General features: G+C 40.6%; 1 protein-coding gene across 1 annotated transcript in view; it reads right to left on the reverse strand.

Moving 5' to 3' along the window:
- The window catches only part of ubr3 (ubiquitin protein ligase E3 component n-recognin 3), a 43,326-nt gene that overhangs the window by 26,006 nt on the left and 3,458 nt on the right, over window positions 1-13,862 (reverse strand). Inside the window, exons 5-23 of the mRNA XM_080412341.1 lie at window positions 12,098-12,138; window positions 11,857-11,923; window positions 11,639-11,769; window positions 11,120-11,348; window positions 9,220-9,399; window positions 8,348-8,481; window positions 8,151-8,237; window positions 7,977-8,042; window positions 7,392-7,481; window positions 7,164-7,292; window positions 6,984-7,036; window positions 6,741-6,874; window positions 6,559-6,644; window positions 6,136-6,277; window positions 5,321-5,417; window positions 4,133-4,274; window positions 3,939-4,043; window positions 3,620-3,790; window positions 933-1,378 (exon numbers count right to left, since the gene is read on the reverse strand). Coding sequence (XP_080268467.1) covers window positions 933-1,378; window positions 3,620-3,790; window positions 3,939-4,043; window positions 4,133-4,274; window positions 5,321-5,417; window positions 6,136-6,277; window positions 6,559-6,644; window positions 6,741-6,874; window positions 6,984-7,036; window positions 7,164-7,292; window positions 7,392-7,481; window positions 7,977-8,042; window positions 8,151-8,237; window positions 8,348-8,481; window positions 9,220-9,399; window positions 11,120-11,348; window positions 11,639-11,769; window positions 11,857-11,923; window positions 12,098-12,138 — 2,530 coding nt within the window. The remainder of the gene's footprint in view (window positions 1-932; window positions 1,379-3,619; window positions 3,791-3,938; window positions 4,044-4,132; window positions 4,275-5,320; window positions 5,418-6,135; window positions 6,278-6,558; window positions 6,645-6,740; window positions 6,875-6,983; window positions 7,037-7,163; window positions 7,293-7,391; window positions 7,482-7,976; window positions 8,043-8,150; window positions 8,238-8,347; window positions 8,482-9,219; window positions 9,400-11,119; window positions 11,349-11,638; window positions 11,770-11,856; window positions 11,924-12,097; window positions 12,139-13,862) is intronic.

Genomic DNA, 13,862 nt, shown 5'->3' on the forward strand with positions numbered 1-13,862 from the left:
AGCAGTGGAATAACTGTCTTTTGAGAGCAATATAAAAATCTAATCATGCAGATCTCAGTTTCCACATGGGCACGGTGTAGTAGGGATGGGACGATAATCGTTATCGTGATAACGCAAACAATAAACGTAGCGCAGAGATTTAATTTGAAATTGCCCTCCGTCATACACTAGGATGAATTAGCTTTTGTTGAGCTGCAAATTCAGTACCATTTAAACCCTCTACACTTGATAAAACGGACCTGTAAAGAGCGCATTTGGTACGCTCTTTTTTCACACAAATCGATTCGCCAAAAATATATCGGATATTTTTGGCGTTTTCCCCCAGAATAGGGATGCTGTGAGTTCAAGTGGTTAACAAAAGTGGCATTTTAAGTTTGAAGCATATTATCGCGATAATATCGTTAATCACAATTATTTTATTATTTATTTATGTAATTTTCATATCGTTAGAGCACGGTGTGGCTCAAACTGAGGATCTAGGACTTCATGTGGCCAGCATGACGCAGTCATCTATTGCATCAGTCGTCTTCCATTATAAAATGTAAGTATATTTAAAAATAAAAGAGAGAGCTCTATATCTATCTATATACACACACACACACACACACACACACACACACAATCTATATACACACATATATATACACACACACATGTGGGGGAAAATAATTGTTGACGTATTTCTGTGGCCAACTGTGGTGCCGATTGGTCCAGCGGTTTGCAAGATTACCCCCCAGACACAGACAGACACTCTTCTAAATGGCTTAAATCCTACAGAGCCACGCCGTAAAAAGGTACATTGCAATGTTTATGATGCACCTAATGAGGATCATTTTAAATAGTGAGTTACTTAATACTACCTCTATTTCACCAAGTTATGGATTCACAAACAGTACAAGTATAAATGCATTACAGACACTGTTGAGTGCTACCTTTCTTCTTTATCCATGGTTTTCTTGTCAGCTGGACTGTTCTTCTTTGGTGGCACAGGAGGACAGACCTTTCCACAGATCTCCTGGATGCTGCGCTTGCTCTGGCGGCTACGAGCAGCCGCTTTGACGAGGATGCGTTCGATGGCTGTGATGCCATCTCCGTGAGCGTGCCGGCCCATGTCTGTGTCCTCCAGCCAGGAGGCTGGCAGGGAGTTCTGCTTGGCCGACAGCTTCTGGTGGAGCTTAATGAGCAGCGACAGCATGCTCTCGCGGATCTCCAGGATCTCCGTGACCAGCTGCGGTGGCGTGCCAGGGGGGACCCAGCGCGTTGACGAGCTCTTGGGCCTGACGGCCTGCGCAGCTTCCGTGCTGCTGCGGTTGATGATCTCCTGGAACTTCCGCCGGCGTTCCGCAACCAGGCTGAACAACTGGGCCTCCCGCAGGTTCTGCAACAGGAAGTTACGTGCAGAGTTACATCTAATGAATGGGCAAGCGCATCTAGGCATACACATGTGCAATGCATTCAGACATACAGGAATTATACACAGACACACACGCACAAGCAACTGACCCTACCATCACAATAAGAATCCTGACAGTGTAATCCAATTTACTTTATTTATATAGCACATTATATAACACAAGGTTACCAAAGTGCTGCACAAGAAATCTAATGTGAAACCAGAGCGCTGAACAGGACCTGAACAGTGATGTTCTAATTAGAGCCCAACTGATATATGTCTGGCTGATATATCGCCCATTATGTGACTTTTTAGATGACATCGTTATCGGCATATCGAGGTTTAGGAGCTCCGGGATCGGCATCAGACCCAGAAATCTGGCATCAGTCAGGTTGTAATTCCAAAGCATCCAGGACTTGTTGTGTGTGTCTGTGTTTGAACAAAACATTATCTCCCCTCAAATTACATTATCACTGAAAGAGCCCTGTGTTCTGATGGATTGAAGGGGTGCCACATTAGCATAGTCAGCCATGTTGAGCACGCATAAGAGTCAAATTAAACGGCCATTATATAATTCCAGCTGCCGTTTCAAGACTACCTTTCCTCAACTGGTTTAGACCAACTGCACCCTTGAGGAAAATGTGTTTTAAAATCGCCCTGATGCAAGAGCATGTGAACCATCTGAAGGATTGCTGTGACCTGACCTGACAAAAGGACCCGAGCAGCTCTGTTAAATAAACATACATCATACCAGCCCAGTCAGAACAACATCAATCACACCGACATGCGGTTAAAAAGCGTTTACCCAAACCTGCATTACACACGTAATTAGTTTCAGCAGTCCAGAGGGAGGGACCTGCTGAAGTACGCCATCATACGTACAAAACCAAACACGCCACGGCAGATCTCCTGTCACATGCACACACAATTCATTTAACAAATAAATCACACAAGCACACACGTTCAGTAGAGAGATGTAACAGCTGAAGTCACAAAAATAAAATAAGGCCTTCAGCCAATCCGTTCAGAGAATAACAAATGGGGATGCAAACAGCTACCTCTCTCCAATTCCCTGAAAGACGCCTGGTATTCTGTGGAGCAAGTGCGGCAAAATAACATAAAAAACTAAAATATGGGATGGAGGGACATGAAGGTACCAAACAAACAACAAAATGAGGTGTTGCAAGATCGGTGCACTTGTCTGTTCAGAGCTACAGACATTTTTTAATTAAATATGAATTAAATATTAGGCTTGTGTTTTTGATCATATTGAATTATATCATGATATTTCCACGTTATTGAGATTCTCACATTCAGACCATCGTCATTAAAGAAGCAGAAATGCCATCGACCATCTAACTAAACTTTCATTTAAAATGTCCACAGCTCAATTGATCAAATATAATCTGAATAATACTCATCAATAATCTGTGTAGTTTAACCGCGATGTTCATGAACTAGCTAGCTAGAATTTGTCATGTAGCTTGAATAATAAACCACTTATTCAACGAATCATTTTGTTCATTTTGTGTTCCCATTGCTGTGATAAATAGATTTACACCAGAGATCCACAACATATTTTACAACGCACATTTGGTAAAAAGAAAAAATGAAGAAAATCACCCATGTGGTGTATATATATTCAAATAGTAGACATTTTAACCGTTTCACTAATTGGGAGTTCAATGCTCGCTACTTATATAATTGGCAAAAGATGGGATTGGGAATATATTTTGATATCTCATTGACACCATAAATCATACTCTGCTGCAGCTGATGCTTGTTGCTCCTCGGCTCTAAAGGCCAGCCCATAGAATTAGAAAAGTACAGAATGGGCATTTCCATTCATTCTTTTCTTCCATGTCAATCAATGGGGACCTCTGTGACACATTTGTTCAAGGCGGAATCGTTTTGCATTGATTCGCTGAAAATAGCCAAATCTACAAGGTCACAACACGTCATTGTGATACATTGTGGGCTTGTAGATAGGCTATTTTCGGGGGAAGAGATTTGGTGTAGAGGGAAAAAAGAGAGGAACAAGTTTAGAGCCAACCCGATGAACTAAGTATTAGCTTACAAATTATAGAGGACTTAAGTGGTTAATAACTTAGAATAGCAGGTGTTATGCTGGAAGGCTCTTTTTTTTCTTTCACAAATGGTGAACTATGCCCTTATAAGCTGCATGGCACAGTCAGGAAGCGAGGCCATTGCAAAGTTTTCCCTCACCTGTCCAAAAGAGGAGGCTTCGGTGCTGGTGCTGGGAGGGGGCTCTCTCTTCACTTCAGGTGCTGTTTCAGGAACTCGGACCCTCACAAAGTTGATGACATGGTGCAGGTTAGACAGGAGGTTAGTGCCAGGGAACCAGCTGTCATGGCAGTGCTCCTCGATGCAAGGTTCCTGGAGACATGACAAACGTTTTATGAATGTGGCAAATAAAACGATCCTAGAGGTGATATAGCTGTATTAATTCACCACCACAGTACAAGGGGAATCGCCTATATGAAGTGTTTTCTATCCCCTCTGGTTGCCAGTGCCCACATCTTACCTCATCCTCCTTGTCGTCTTCAACCTGATTGTCCAAGCCCAGCTCAATAAGATACAGCACCATGCACAACACGTGTTCTGACATGTTCTGGTGATCCATCCAGATCTAGAAAAACACACATCTACTGTTATCTCCGCCAAAAAGTATATTCAGATGGGAATCCGTGATGCCTGAGGAGTTGTTGAAAGGCTCACCTTGTAGAGAAGAGTGAAGATAACTATGTGTAGTGTCTTGCAGTGCAACAGCTTGACGAGGCCTTTGTAACAAGGATGCAGAGGAGTTCGCTCTTTGTAAGGTGGCCAGGGATTTCCGGTGTGAATGTGTGACTGTTTCAAGCTAGAGGACAACATTAACCACGAGACAAGAAAACATAAGCACATAAAAATTATCATTACTGCACTCAATATGTGTGTCTTAAGCTTTGCAGTAACTGGGTCGATACAATGCAAAACCATCCGAAAACATGGATTTGATGATGTGACAGCCAACATTCTCTGAAGTAATTCACTGCACAAAGGCTTTCAGTCTATGCAACAAAACAGCCGGCGGACGGCAAAGTCTCTATTAGCAATGAAAGGATCATGGTTATATAAAAATGTGGCTGAGCTGACAGGCAATCCATCATATTCAGACTGTGTGAACAAGAAAAATAAGCCTGGTATCACACTTTGAAAGAGGATGGCATCCTCAATATGTTTCAGGGAGAAACATGCCTGTGTTTAGAACATGAAAAACATTTTTTTCTCTTTTCTGTAATAGTTCCACCTATTGAGAATAGGTGTGATGAAGTGATGTATTCTAAATGTAACTGCTATTGTAAATCTCAGTGATTGCTTCAACTGCATTTCTTAGTGTACATATGCACAAGAAATGGCATTACATTTATCAATAGTCCATGTAATCTTCCAAACGACTACCATGTCAAACAAAGAAAATGGAGCAGTCGTGGGAAGTGCCACTTTTGGTATATTTACTGTAGTCATTTATCTTTTTCTATTAAGCTTGAAGACATTAACCTGACACCGTCTCCTTCACCTCTTCCAACACATTTGCCCTGGGAGACTCCTTGAACCGTAGTCCAACAAGAAGGGATTTCCTACATTCTATTACAGTTTGGCTTGAATTATTGATTTTGCTCGACAGCCATCTAATTGGAACAAACCCTATCACCAAGTAGACCTAACCCTTCTTATCCTGTCCTTTCAGGTGCAGGTGCAAAGAGAGGCTGACCCTAGAACACCGAGCAGGACACAACAAAAGCTTGTGAAGTGAACATTTTTAATACATAACGGATCAACCTAAAATATTATAGATTGAAAGTTTAAAAACTCAAAGTTTTTAAACTTTTTATATGATGAACTGTGGCACTGATGTTAACTTACAATGCTGAGTATCTGTCCATCGCTGACTGGACGTCACGTCGGTACACTGTTCTGAGAACAACCATGATGGGGTCAAATTCTTTCTCCCACACCTCCGCTGGTTGGGGGGGAAGAAATGGAAAACATTTAAGTAATGGCTGTTAAAAGGTCATATTGACTCAATTTGTTCATTTTTCACCAATTCTCAGTGGGTGGTATAAGGCTGCCCCCAAGTGGTCTCTTTGATACAAGCAGTTTTAATGCTCAAAATTATTGCAAATATTCAAACATTGACAAGCCTCAGTTTTCTCAATCGCCACCCAAAGAACCACATGAACAGTCGCCAACATTAGTGTTAATGGTAATTCATTCATATCTCAACGACAACAATTATTCTGGAGTAGAAATGCAAAACATTATTTCTATTATTGTGATGACAATATATTTATAAGTATACCTAATGATTACATTCAAGAAGTCTACCTAAAACACCAGATCTTTATGTGATTTAATAAAGCAGAATGCCTCCAGATATTATGAAAGCAGAAACAAATGCATGGAGGCATGAAGGTAATATATTTGAAGGCTTCCAGTGGGGTCACATCTAATGTGATATATATATTTGGGAGCTATACTGCTACCCAGGTTAATGTGCGCATATGGGATTGCATGTGCGTTGGTTCCCTCTCTGGGCAGAGAAAAATGCACCCAATAGATAGCGTTGTTGGGGGTAGTTGGCAAAACAAAGAATGTGCTTTTGTCATCGTCTCTTCAATGACAGGGCAGTTTACTAGGGCTGTTTGCTTGCCAGGCCCCAATTGTCAATAGAATGTTACCTTTAGGCGTGTACATGCCCTGCTGCATGGAGCCTCCTGGCTCAAACACAGGGGCTTTGAAGTCAGCCACAGCAGAAAGCATCTCTTCAAAGCTGCAGCTCCCTGGAACTATGCCACTCTTGGGGTTGGGATTCTCAGGAATCTTAAGAAAGGTGGTTAAGTAAAAGAATCCAATAGACAAGTATCTGTCCTCTCGCAATTGTGAAATAGGCAAGTGCGAGAATTGTGTGCTATGAGTCACAATTGCAAGAAAAACAACATGGAATTCTAAGATACAAAGTCTGAATTGAAAGTCACAATTATGAGGGGAAAAAATACAATTCAGGCGTTTTTTGTTATTTTATTCAGTGGTGGAAATTGCCTTCCACATAGCCAAGTTAGAATAAGCCATTGGCCCAGGTAGGTGTAAGCCGTGAAGGATACGAGGTCCAACAGTGAGCTGTGAGTGCGGTCATTCATACACAGCTGGGAGACCATCTCTGCTCTGAGGATCTCATCATCTGCCATGCCTGTCAGTGAGAAAGATGTACTATTAAGTGATGAAGAAATTGACAACAGCCGATTAAACCTACTGAATTCAATATATCAGCCATTTCAGATCCTACCCAAGTGAATGCGGAGACTCGACAATATGACGAGGAAGGTCAGTGCTCCTTCCAGCATTGGCCTCTCCTGCTCAGAGTCCAGCACAGCATTCTGATGCTGGGATGCCATGGTCAACAGGTCAACCACTTTAAACCTGTGTGAGATGAACAGCTTAAGGAAAGCTGAAGACTGCCTCCGATTGATTTATGTGTCCAAATTTGCAGTGACACTGAAGATGAGCAAGTTTTTAATAGCGACTTTACCTCTCAAACACAGATGAGATGAAATAGTCAGGGTCCAGCCTTGAAGCGCACACCTGTGAAATAAAGAAAACACATACACACAAGACAAACAGATGCGTAAGTAAATAAATAAAATAACATTTAGATGAAGTGTTACTGACGAATCGGTTAGCGTTGTCAGTTACGCTCAGCAGTCCTTACCTGGAGCAGGTAGATGTCGGGGTCGATCATGGAATTGCAGAAGTGAGACTGCACGTAAGTCATAGCCTGTCCTTTTATCTGCAGACCGTTCCTCACCCACATGTTGCTGTGGATCTCTGACAGACTTGCCTAGATTTGGACCAAGAAACGTAGAGTCAAACATTAAACATGAGTAGATATGGAAGAGGTGATGTTGATTCATGCGTTTATTGTCATATAGTACTACACCTGAATCTGGAGTGGATGGACCATGATCTTCATAAGCATCTCTTGGTCTGGGAGGAGGCTGTCCAGATCGAGCCCTTGGCACTTTACTGCCTATAAAAACATCAGATTCAAACAATTCACTCTCTAAAATAGAATATAATTAAAATCTGTATCTACCAGTCTGAGGAGAACGCACAAATTTGGGTGTTTGGGAAATCGTATCCATCGGCTTTGTACATCCATGCACTTATGCTTGCACGCCTGGTGGGTTTCAAGCGTAATGAACTACAATATAACTTTGACAATTTTTTTTTTATATTTATTGTGTTGGATTACCCATCTCAAATTTATTGTGTTGGATTACCCATCTCATGAAAGTTTCAAAAGTCTGCAATTGTTTTTCATAGCATACTGAAATTAACTGAATCCAATGGCTTCCTCAGAAATCAAACAAACCATGATGTGCTTTGATAAATGTGTCAATTATATTGTGAGCCGTAGTCAATGGACTTAAAATGCCACAGCGCTGGTATGGTCCTGGTAACGTTAATAATTTGTTAATTTGCACATATCTACAAGTATGCATGTTAAATATTTTTGCCTTACCTTACTGAGAAACATGGCATAGTAGCGATGTAGTGGCAGGTGAAATGTCACTTGATTTGGAGCAGGCTGTAAGAGACATGCAAGTAATGAAAAACAGTCAAACACTGCTTGGATGTGCAGTGCTGTGTTTATATTAGTAAGTCTAGATTTGTACAGGTAAAATTTTAGGTTCACCTCATCAACAAAGCCTATGGCATCAAACCAAATCTGCAGCGTCTCCAAGCAGTAGCGGACCACCGTTTTAGTGTATTCCTGTGTCTCCTGCACACAAACAAGATTTTAACGACATCAGTTCAATGAGCAAGCAGCAGACTGTGTCTGAGACTCGCACCGCAATAACACTTCAGAGCTGAGCACCAGCAGAGACTTACTTTGACTTTGCAGTGTGTTAAGAGACCCCACATTGGCTGTGCACAGGCCTCCAGCTCTGCTGCAAATGCTGCATAGTATGTCTGAGATTCAAATTCCACATGTTCATTCAACTCCCGCTTATTCAAGTTCATACCTACAGCAGGAAATGAAAAAAGCCTTATATTGAGATCCGGCAGTGTAACATTAACATGGATATTATTTTGAAGTCAAATGCATTTGGCTCTGTATAAATTTGTTACATACAATACAATGTGTTGACACTCTGCAAGTAACATCAGTAAGAGGATACTGTGGACCATGGCGTGAGGGTGGGGGTTATTTTTAGTGCGGTGGTGCAGTTCACACGGCGAGGGAGCAGAACAAACTACAATTCCAATTCGGTAACAATGAGTCACATGTCCCATAACTCACTTCCTCCATGACACAAATGTATGACAGACGAAGGAGATTAAACTGTTCTTTGTGAGACGTAACATAGTTATAATATCAATACTACTGGAAAACAACCGAGCTGGTGCAATCGTTTAAACCAAAATCCTCACCATGGCTGCATAACAAGTGAAAATAAAGTTTGCATTAACACCAATTGGTCCATTGAAGAAAAATGTAAGAGATTCAGCATGAAACCAACATGCACAAATGGCATTAATAAAAGTGGGCCAGGTTTCATGCACACAACCAGCATAGAGAAAAACATATTCTGCAAAACCAGTTGTTTGTTTCGTTCAAACTTGCCATTCATTCAGCAAATGCATTAATATTGTATGTTGTATTGTAACTAATAATTTTTCCACTAAGTGCATGATCTACTTTTTGAGGGCAATGACATAATTGCAGTGCCAAATCTGCCAATACAGTACATCACATTTACCTTGAAAGAATGACACGAAACTCATCCAAAGCATCAACAACGAATGGTCCTCCAGGAATTTCTTCGCTACACTTTGGTGTGAGAGGATATTGATAAAATCACTAACTAAAGGCCAGTAAGTGTTGTTCTTCAGCAGGGCTTCACCACAGTTAACCACAACATGGCGACTGTTCTCTTCATCTGAAAACAAAGAATAAACAGTATACTACATATACATATCAAGTTGATAATTTGGCCACATTTTCAAAAGATACTCATGAACATTGCAATTTGACAGATGCATCGGAGCTTGCAATGTTACTCCAATTGTAGCAAAAGCAGATTTTTACAACACATTTCTAAATTAGTTTATTATAAATCAGGTAAGTAGTTGGGAAGACCCGACAGCCGAGTGGTTAGGGCATATACCACACAGGCTCAAATGCCTGACAGCGAGTTCCCGATTCAATTCCTGGCCGGCTGGACAATTTTCTGCATGTCACTCCCCTACTCTCTCCATGATTCCTGTTTCTCTCCACTGTACCTATCGAATAAAGTCTCAGAAAAGCCCCAAAATATTTTTTTATTAGGTAAATTGGGTAATTAGGTACTGCAGTTACACTCTTCCCAGAGGGGAAATGTGTCCTCTACATTTTACCCCTCTTATTAGGAGCAGTGGGCAACTGTGCAGTGCCCAGGGACCAGCTCCAGCTCTAAGGCCAGTGCCTCGGTCAATGGCAGGATCCCAACATCCCTTCTTTTGGCATGAGATGGAACTGGAGCACCAGGAATAAACCCAGATGGACATAGTTAAAGATTTGAAGACCCTTCTTGTAAAAGATTCTGTAGGGATTGATTCTTGACTTTGTAATCCACTTGGATGTATTGTACATACATACAGTATGTACAATACATCAGTTTTTTTTTTACTGTATATTGAACAGTCTGGTATTTTGAATCAGACTTTATGGTTATAATTGTTAACCTGTCTAATGTTATGCTACTGACTGACCAGATTGCTATGCCCTGATTTTGCACTACGTACTTTATCCTGAAGATATGTCTGCCAGAGCATTGTACATATGAAGTATTGCATTTATTTTCCATTCTCCACAAACTGAGAACAGTTCAAGCTCTAATTCACACTAACAACTGCGAGCGGATTTCTGCAGTACGGAATTACACTAAATAGCTGTGACCAAGGTATGAGTGACAGCCTTGTAAATAAGCAAATTGTGCTCCAGGCAGCGCAAGTCGGCAGCTATGCCCGATGGGAGAGCTCACAGACAGGGGGAAGTACAGACACACTGTGCCCTATCCGACAGCTTGTCTGTAAACAATCTATACATTAGGTAAGAAATAGACCACGCAGTTGCTTAATCTTGATGAATTTCACATCTACTAGTTTGAATCGATATTCAATACCTTCTATACAGTAGTGGGTTTAGTGTGTGTACGGCTACACCTATTTCAGACCACAAGAGCACTTCTGGTTGGCTGCTGCTCTGTCTGGCCACTCCACCTCTTGACGCAGTGTGTAAAAAGCGGCGGTTGCTCCTCTCCATAGACAATGTGCTGAACCTTGCCACTATGTCAGAACTCGGTAGCAGAATACCACTGCTGGCGTGTATTCAAAATACAGTAAAGCCAGTGAGTTTTGTCAAGAGCCACTGGTAGAAGTAAGTTCCTAACACACAAAAGCCACGGTGGCATTCGAACCCAGGACCTTATAGCTGTGACACTGTGGCAACTATGTCCGATTTGTTAAGCATGTGTGCTTAAAATGTATAACTCGTTAGACTTAATTTAGGGGTGCTATTATTCTTCTCCCCCATCAATAGACTACTTGCTTAATAACCGTGTTGATAATATGGCAATCTGAGCCCAACATATTTAGTATACCAACTGGCTGACAACTCACCTTGAAGTTCACTTTTGATAAGGCAACTCTCCATCATATAGAGCAGCACGGTGACCATGATGTCCAGCAGTTGGCACTCCTCAGTTACGTGGCGTGCCAGCTCTTCGTTGCTAAACAGCTGTACACTAATATGCACAATGCGGTTGGACATGGTGTCCGACTCATGGCTTTTCATCAGTGTTTTCATAATGAATGCATAATGCTGAACAAATGTTTTTGTGAAGGTGATCTGTAAGAGAATGACAGAAAGTAGTTGTCAAGTTTTTCCATTACATAATTGAGGCTTAATGTGACTAATGTTCGCATTTGTTGATGCTCCTTACTCTGACAACCTAAGAGGGGAAAAGTGCAAAGGTTATTGCACTTAACTACAACTAAGAATAAAGTCTAGGCATAATCACACAAAATACTGAAGAAATATTAACTGGAAATAAAAACCATACAAATAAATTATAAGAACTTTTAATTCAAGCTTAATTACAAACCTGTATAACAGAACTCTGTCAGAAAAGTATTTACCTTGTAGTCTTGATCTGGCAACATGTTTAATAAGAAGGTGACCATCTTCTGAGGAAACTCATATTTTATTGTCCAAAAAAGCAACTCCTCCAAAAAGCATTTGTGTTTCAGAGAATCCATAATAGATTGGTCTAGGGGCAGAAAAGGAACAAATTAAGACAGGCCTCCTCTAATAACTTTTAACATGCAATATGAGTAACTTATGGGAATTCAGTTACCTTTGGTAGTGCTACTCAGCTTCACCCTCTTTCGCTGTCCAACAGACTGCCCACCATCTTGGTCCTCCTTTGAGGAAAAAGATGGAGATGTTACCACCAATGAAGCAGCGGACATCACACAAGCTTAACAGTGACAATAGACTGGTTGAGATAAAAAAAATAAGCACATAATGCTAGTCACTAAACTACAATGGAATAAGCATCATGATTAGCCCTGGTTTGAGATTATATCAACACATACCTCTTTACTTGACTCATCTGGGCTGCTCGGTGCAGTGGCTCCTGGGAAAAAAAGAAACAATTGATTAAGACCATTGCAGGGTTAAAGCAATATTTTCCCAACGTTCAATATAGGGCTTGATATCCAGTTATCAATGTCCATTACATATAGAAATGGACTCACCAAGATTCCATGCCTCTAACAAAGAGCGTCTGCGAAAGTTTTTCAGAGAAGTGATTCATTGGTGTGTTCTTTTTCTTTTGTACAAGCTTCGCATGAAATGGAGCTGCCATTCGGCTGACATACAAAATGGGCAGTCTACTGGTGTTTCAAAATTATGATTACACTAAAGACACGCATGGAAATAACTAAGAGAAACAGCCACTTGATTGAATAATTGAATGTGTAGAATCAGAGAATGTTTGGAACTTTTTTAAGTGTTAAATGCACGTTCAATGCAAGTGAATGGAGAGATAAAATAAGAAAACCTCCCGTGGCATGGATTCTTGGTTTCCATTTCTAATTAACTGGACATTAAGTCCTATATTGAACGTTGGGAAAATATCACTTTATGGCTACCTTGCATGAACACCTTTTTTTCAGGTTAAAATATGTCTTGTTGAAAGGGTTGTGCATGAATTTGCCTTTAAAACATCACTGCCACCACCATCATCTACAGTTTCAGCACACAAAGTGTAAAGCCTAATTTATAGTCTGCAGTACGACCATGTTGCTTGCCAAAAAGAACAGATCTACAAGCTAGCTGGACTTGTAGCAATGGAGTATAATGGAGCTCTAAGAGGGATGAAACCCTTGGATGATTTTGTAGGATTTATTTACAATTCAGGTTCAAAACTACAGCATGGTAAAAACATGGTTGGATGCATGACACTGACCTTATAGTGCACCATGATGTAAGCAACGCAGCAGCTAATCAAATTAATAATAGGTGTGTTAGAATTACCTTCTATACTTGCACTTTGGCACACCCATAGCGCTGGGCACAACTAAATCTAACACACCAATTAATGTTATTAGCTGCAGCTGCATTGCTTACTAGCCAGCCATGTTTTTAATCTGCTGTAGTTTATAACCCAAACTGGAAAACAAGCTACAAAATCAGACTATGTTTCCAGTCATCGATATAATACATATATACCTCATTGACGGCTGTTGTTCAATTAAGCGACGCATCAACACGGCTGCAGTATTGGCAGGGGCTAAAAGTGTGTTTTGAAGAAAATTCAAAATGGCGAGCAAATGGGCGTGCGTTATGACCCAAGGAATTCAGGGGAAAATAATTTTTGATTCTACGACCTACGGTTCAAGAGTTATAGGCCAAAACGTAAAGTGGGCCGTTATAGCGCCACCATGAGGCTGACTTGTGTAATTATTTTTTTAATAATTTTGCACTAAATTATGAACCTCCCCTCCAAGTCTTGTAACTCTAGCCCTTACGGTTTCTGAGAAAAAAATACTTGAATGGAAGTTTTTTCATTTTCCCATTAAAGTGGATGGGGAAATTTAATGCACTAATAAATCAACATCAATTAAACTATGTAAGCAATCTCTTAGCAAAATACAAGCGCACGATTCCCGGTGAAGCCGGTCATTTTGACATATGGCACTAAATTGGGAAAAATAAACTGTGGGAGGAGATGCAGTCCAAAATAAAGTTTATCTACAATAATAATAATATAGCGGGAAGATTACTATAGGCTGGTTGCCCACACTAATTATGTTTATAAAATAGGAAAAAAATATTGTTTCAGTTACTTATATACAA

Source organism: Gymnoscopelus braueri (genome assembly GCF_963280865.1).
Source record: "Gymnoscopelus braueri genome assembly, chromosome: 18".
Classification (NCBI taxonomy): Eukaryota; Metazoa; Chordata; class Actinopteri; order Myctophiformes; family Myctophidae; genus Gymnoscopelus; species Gymnoscopelus braueri.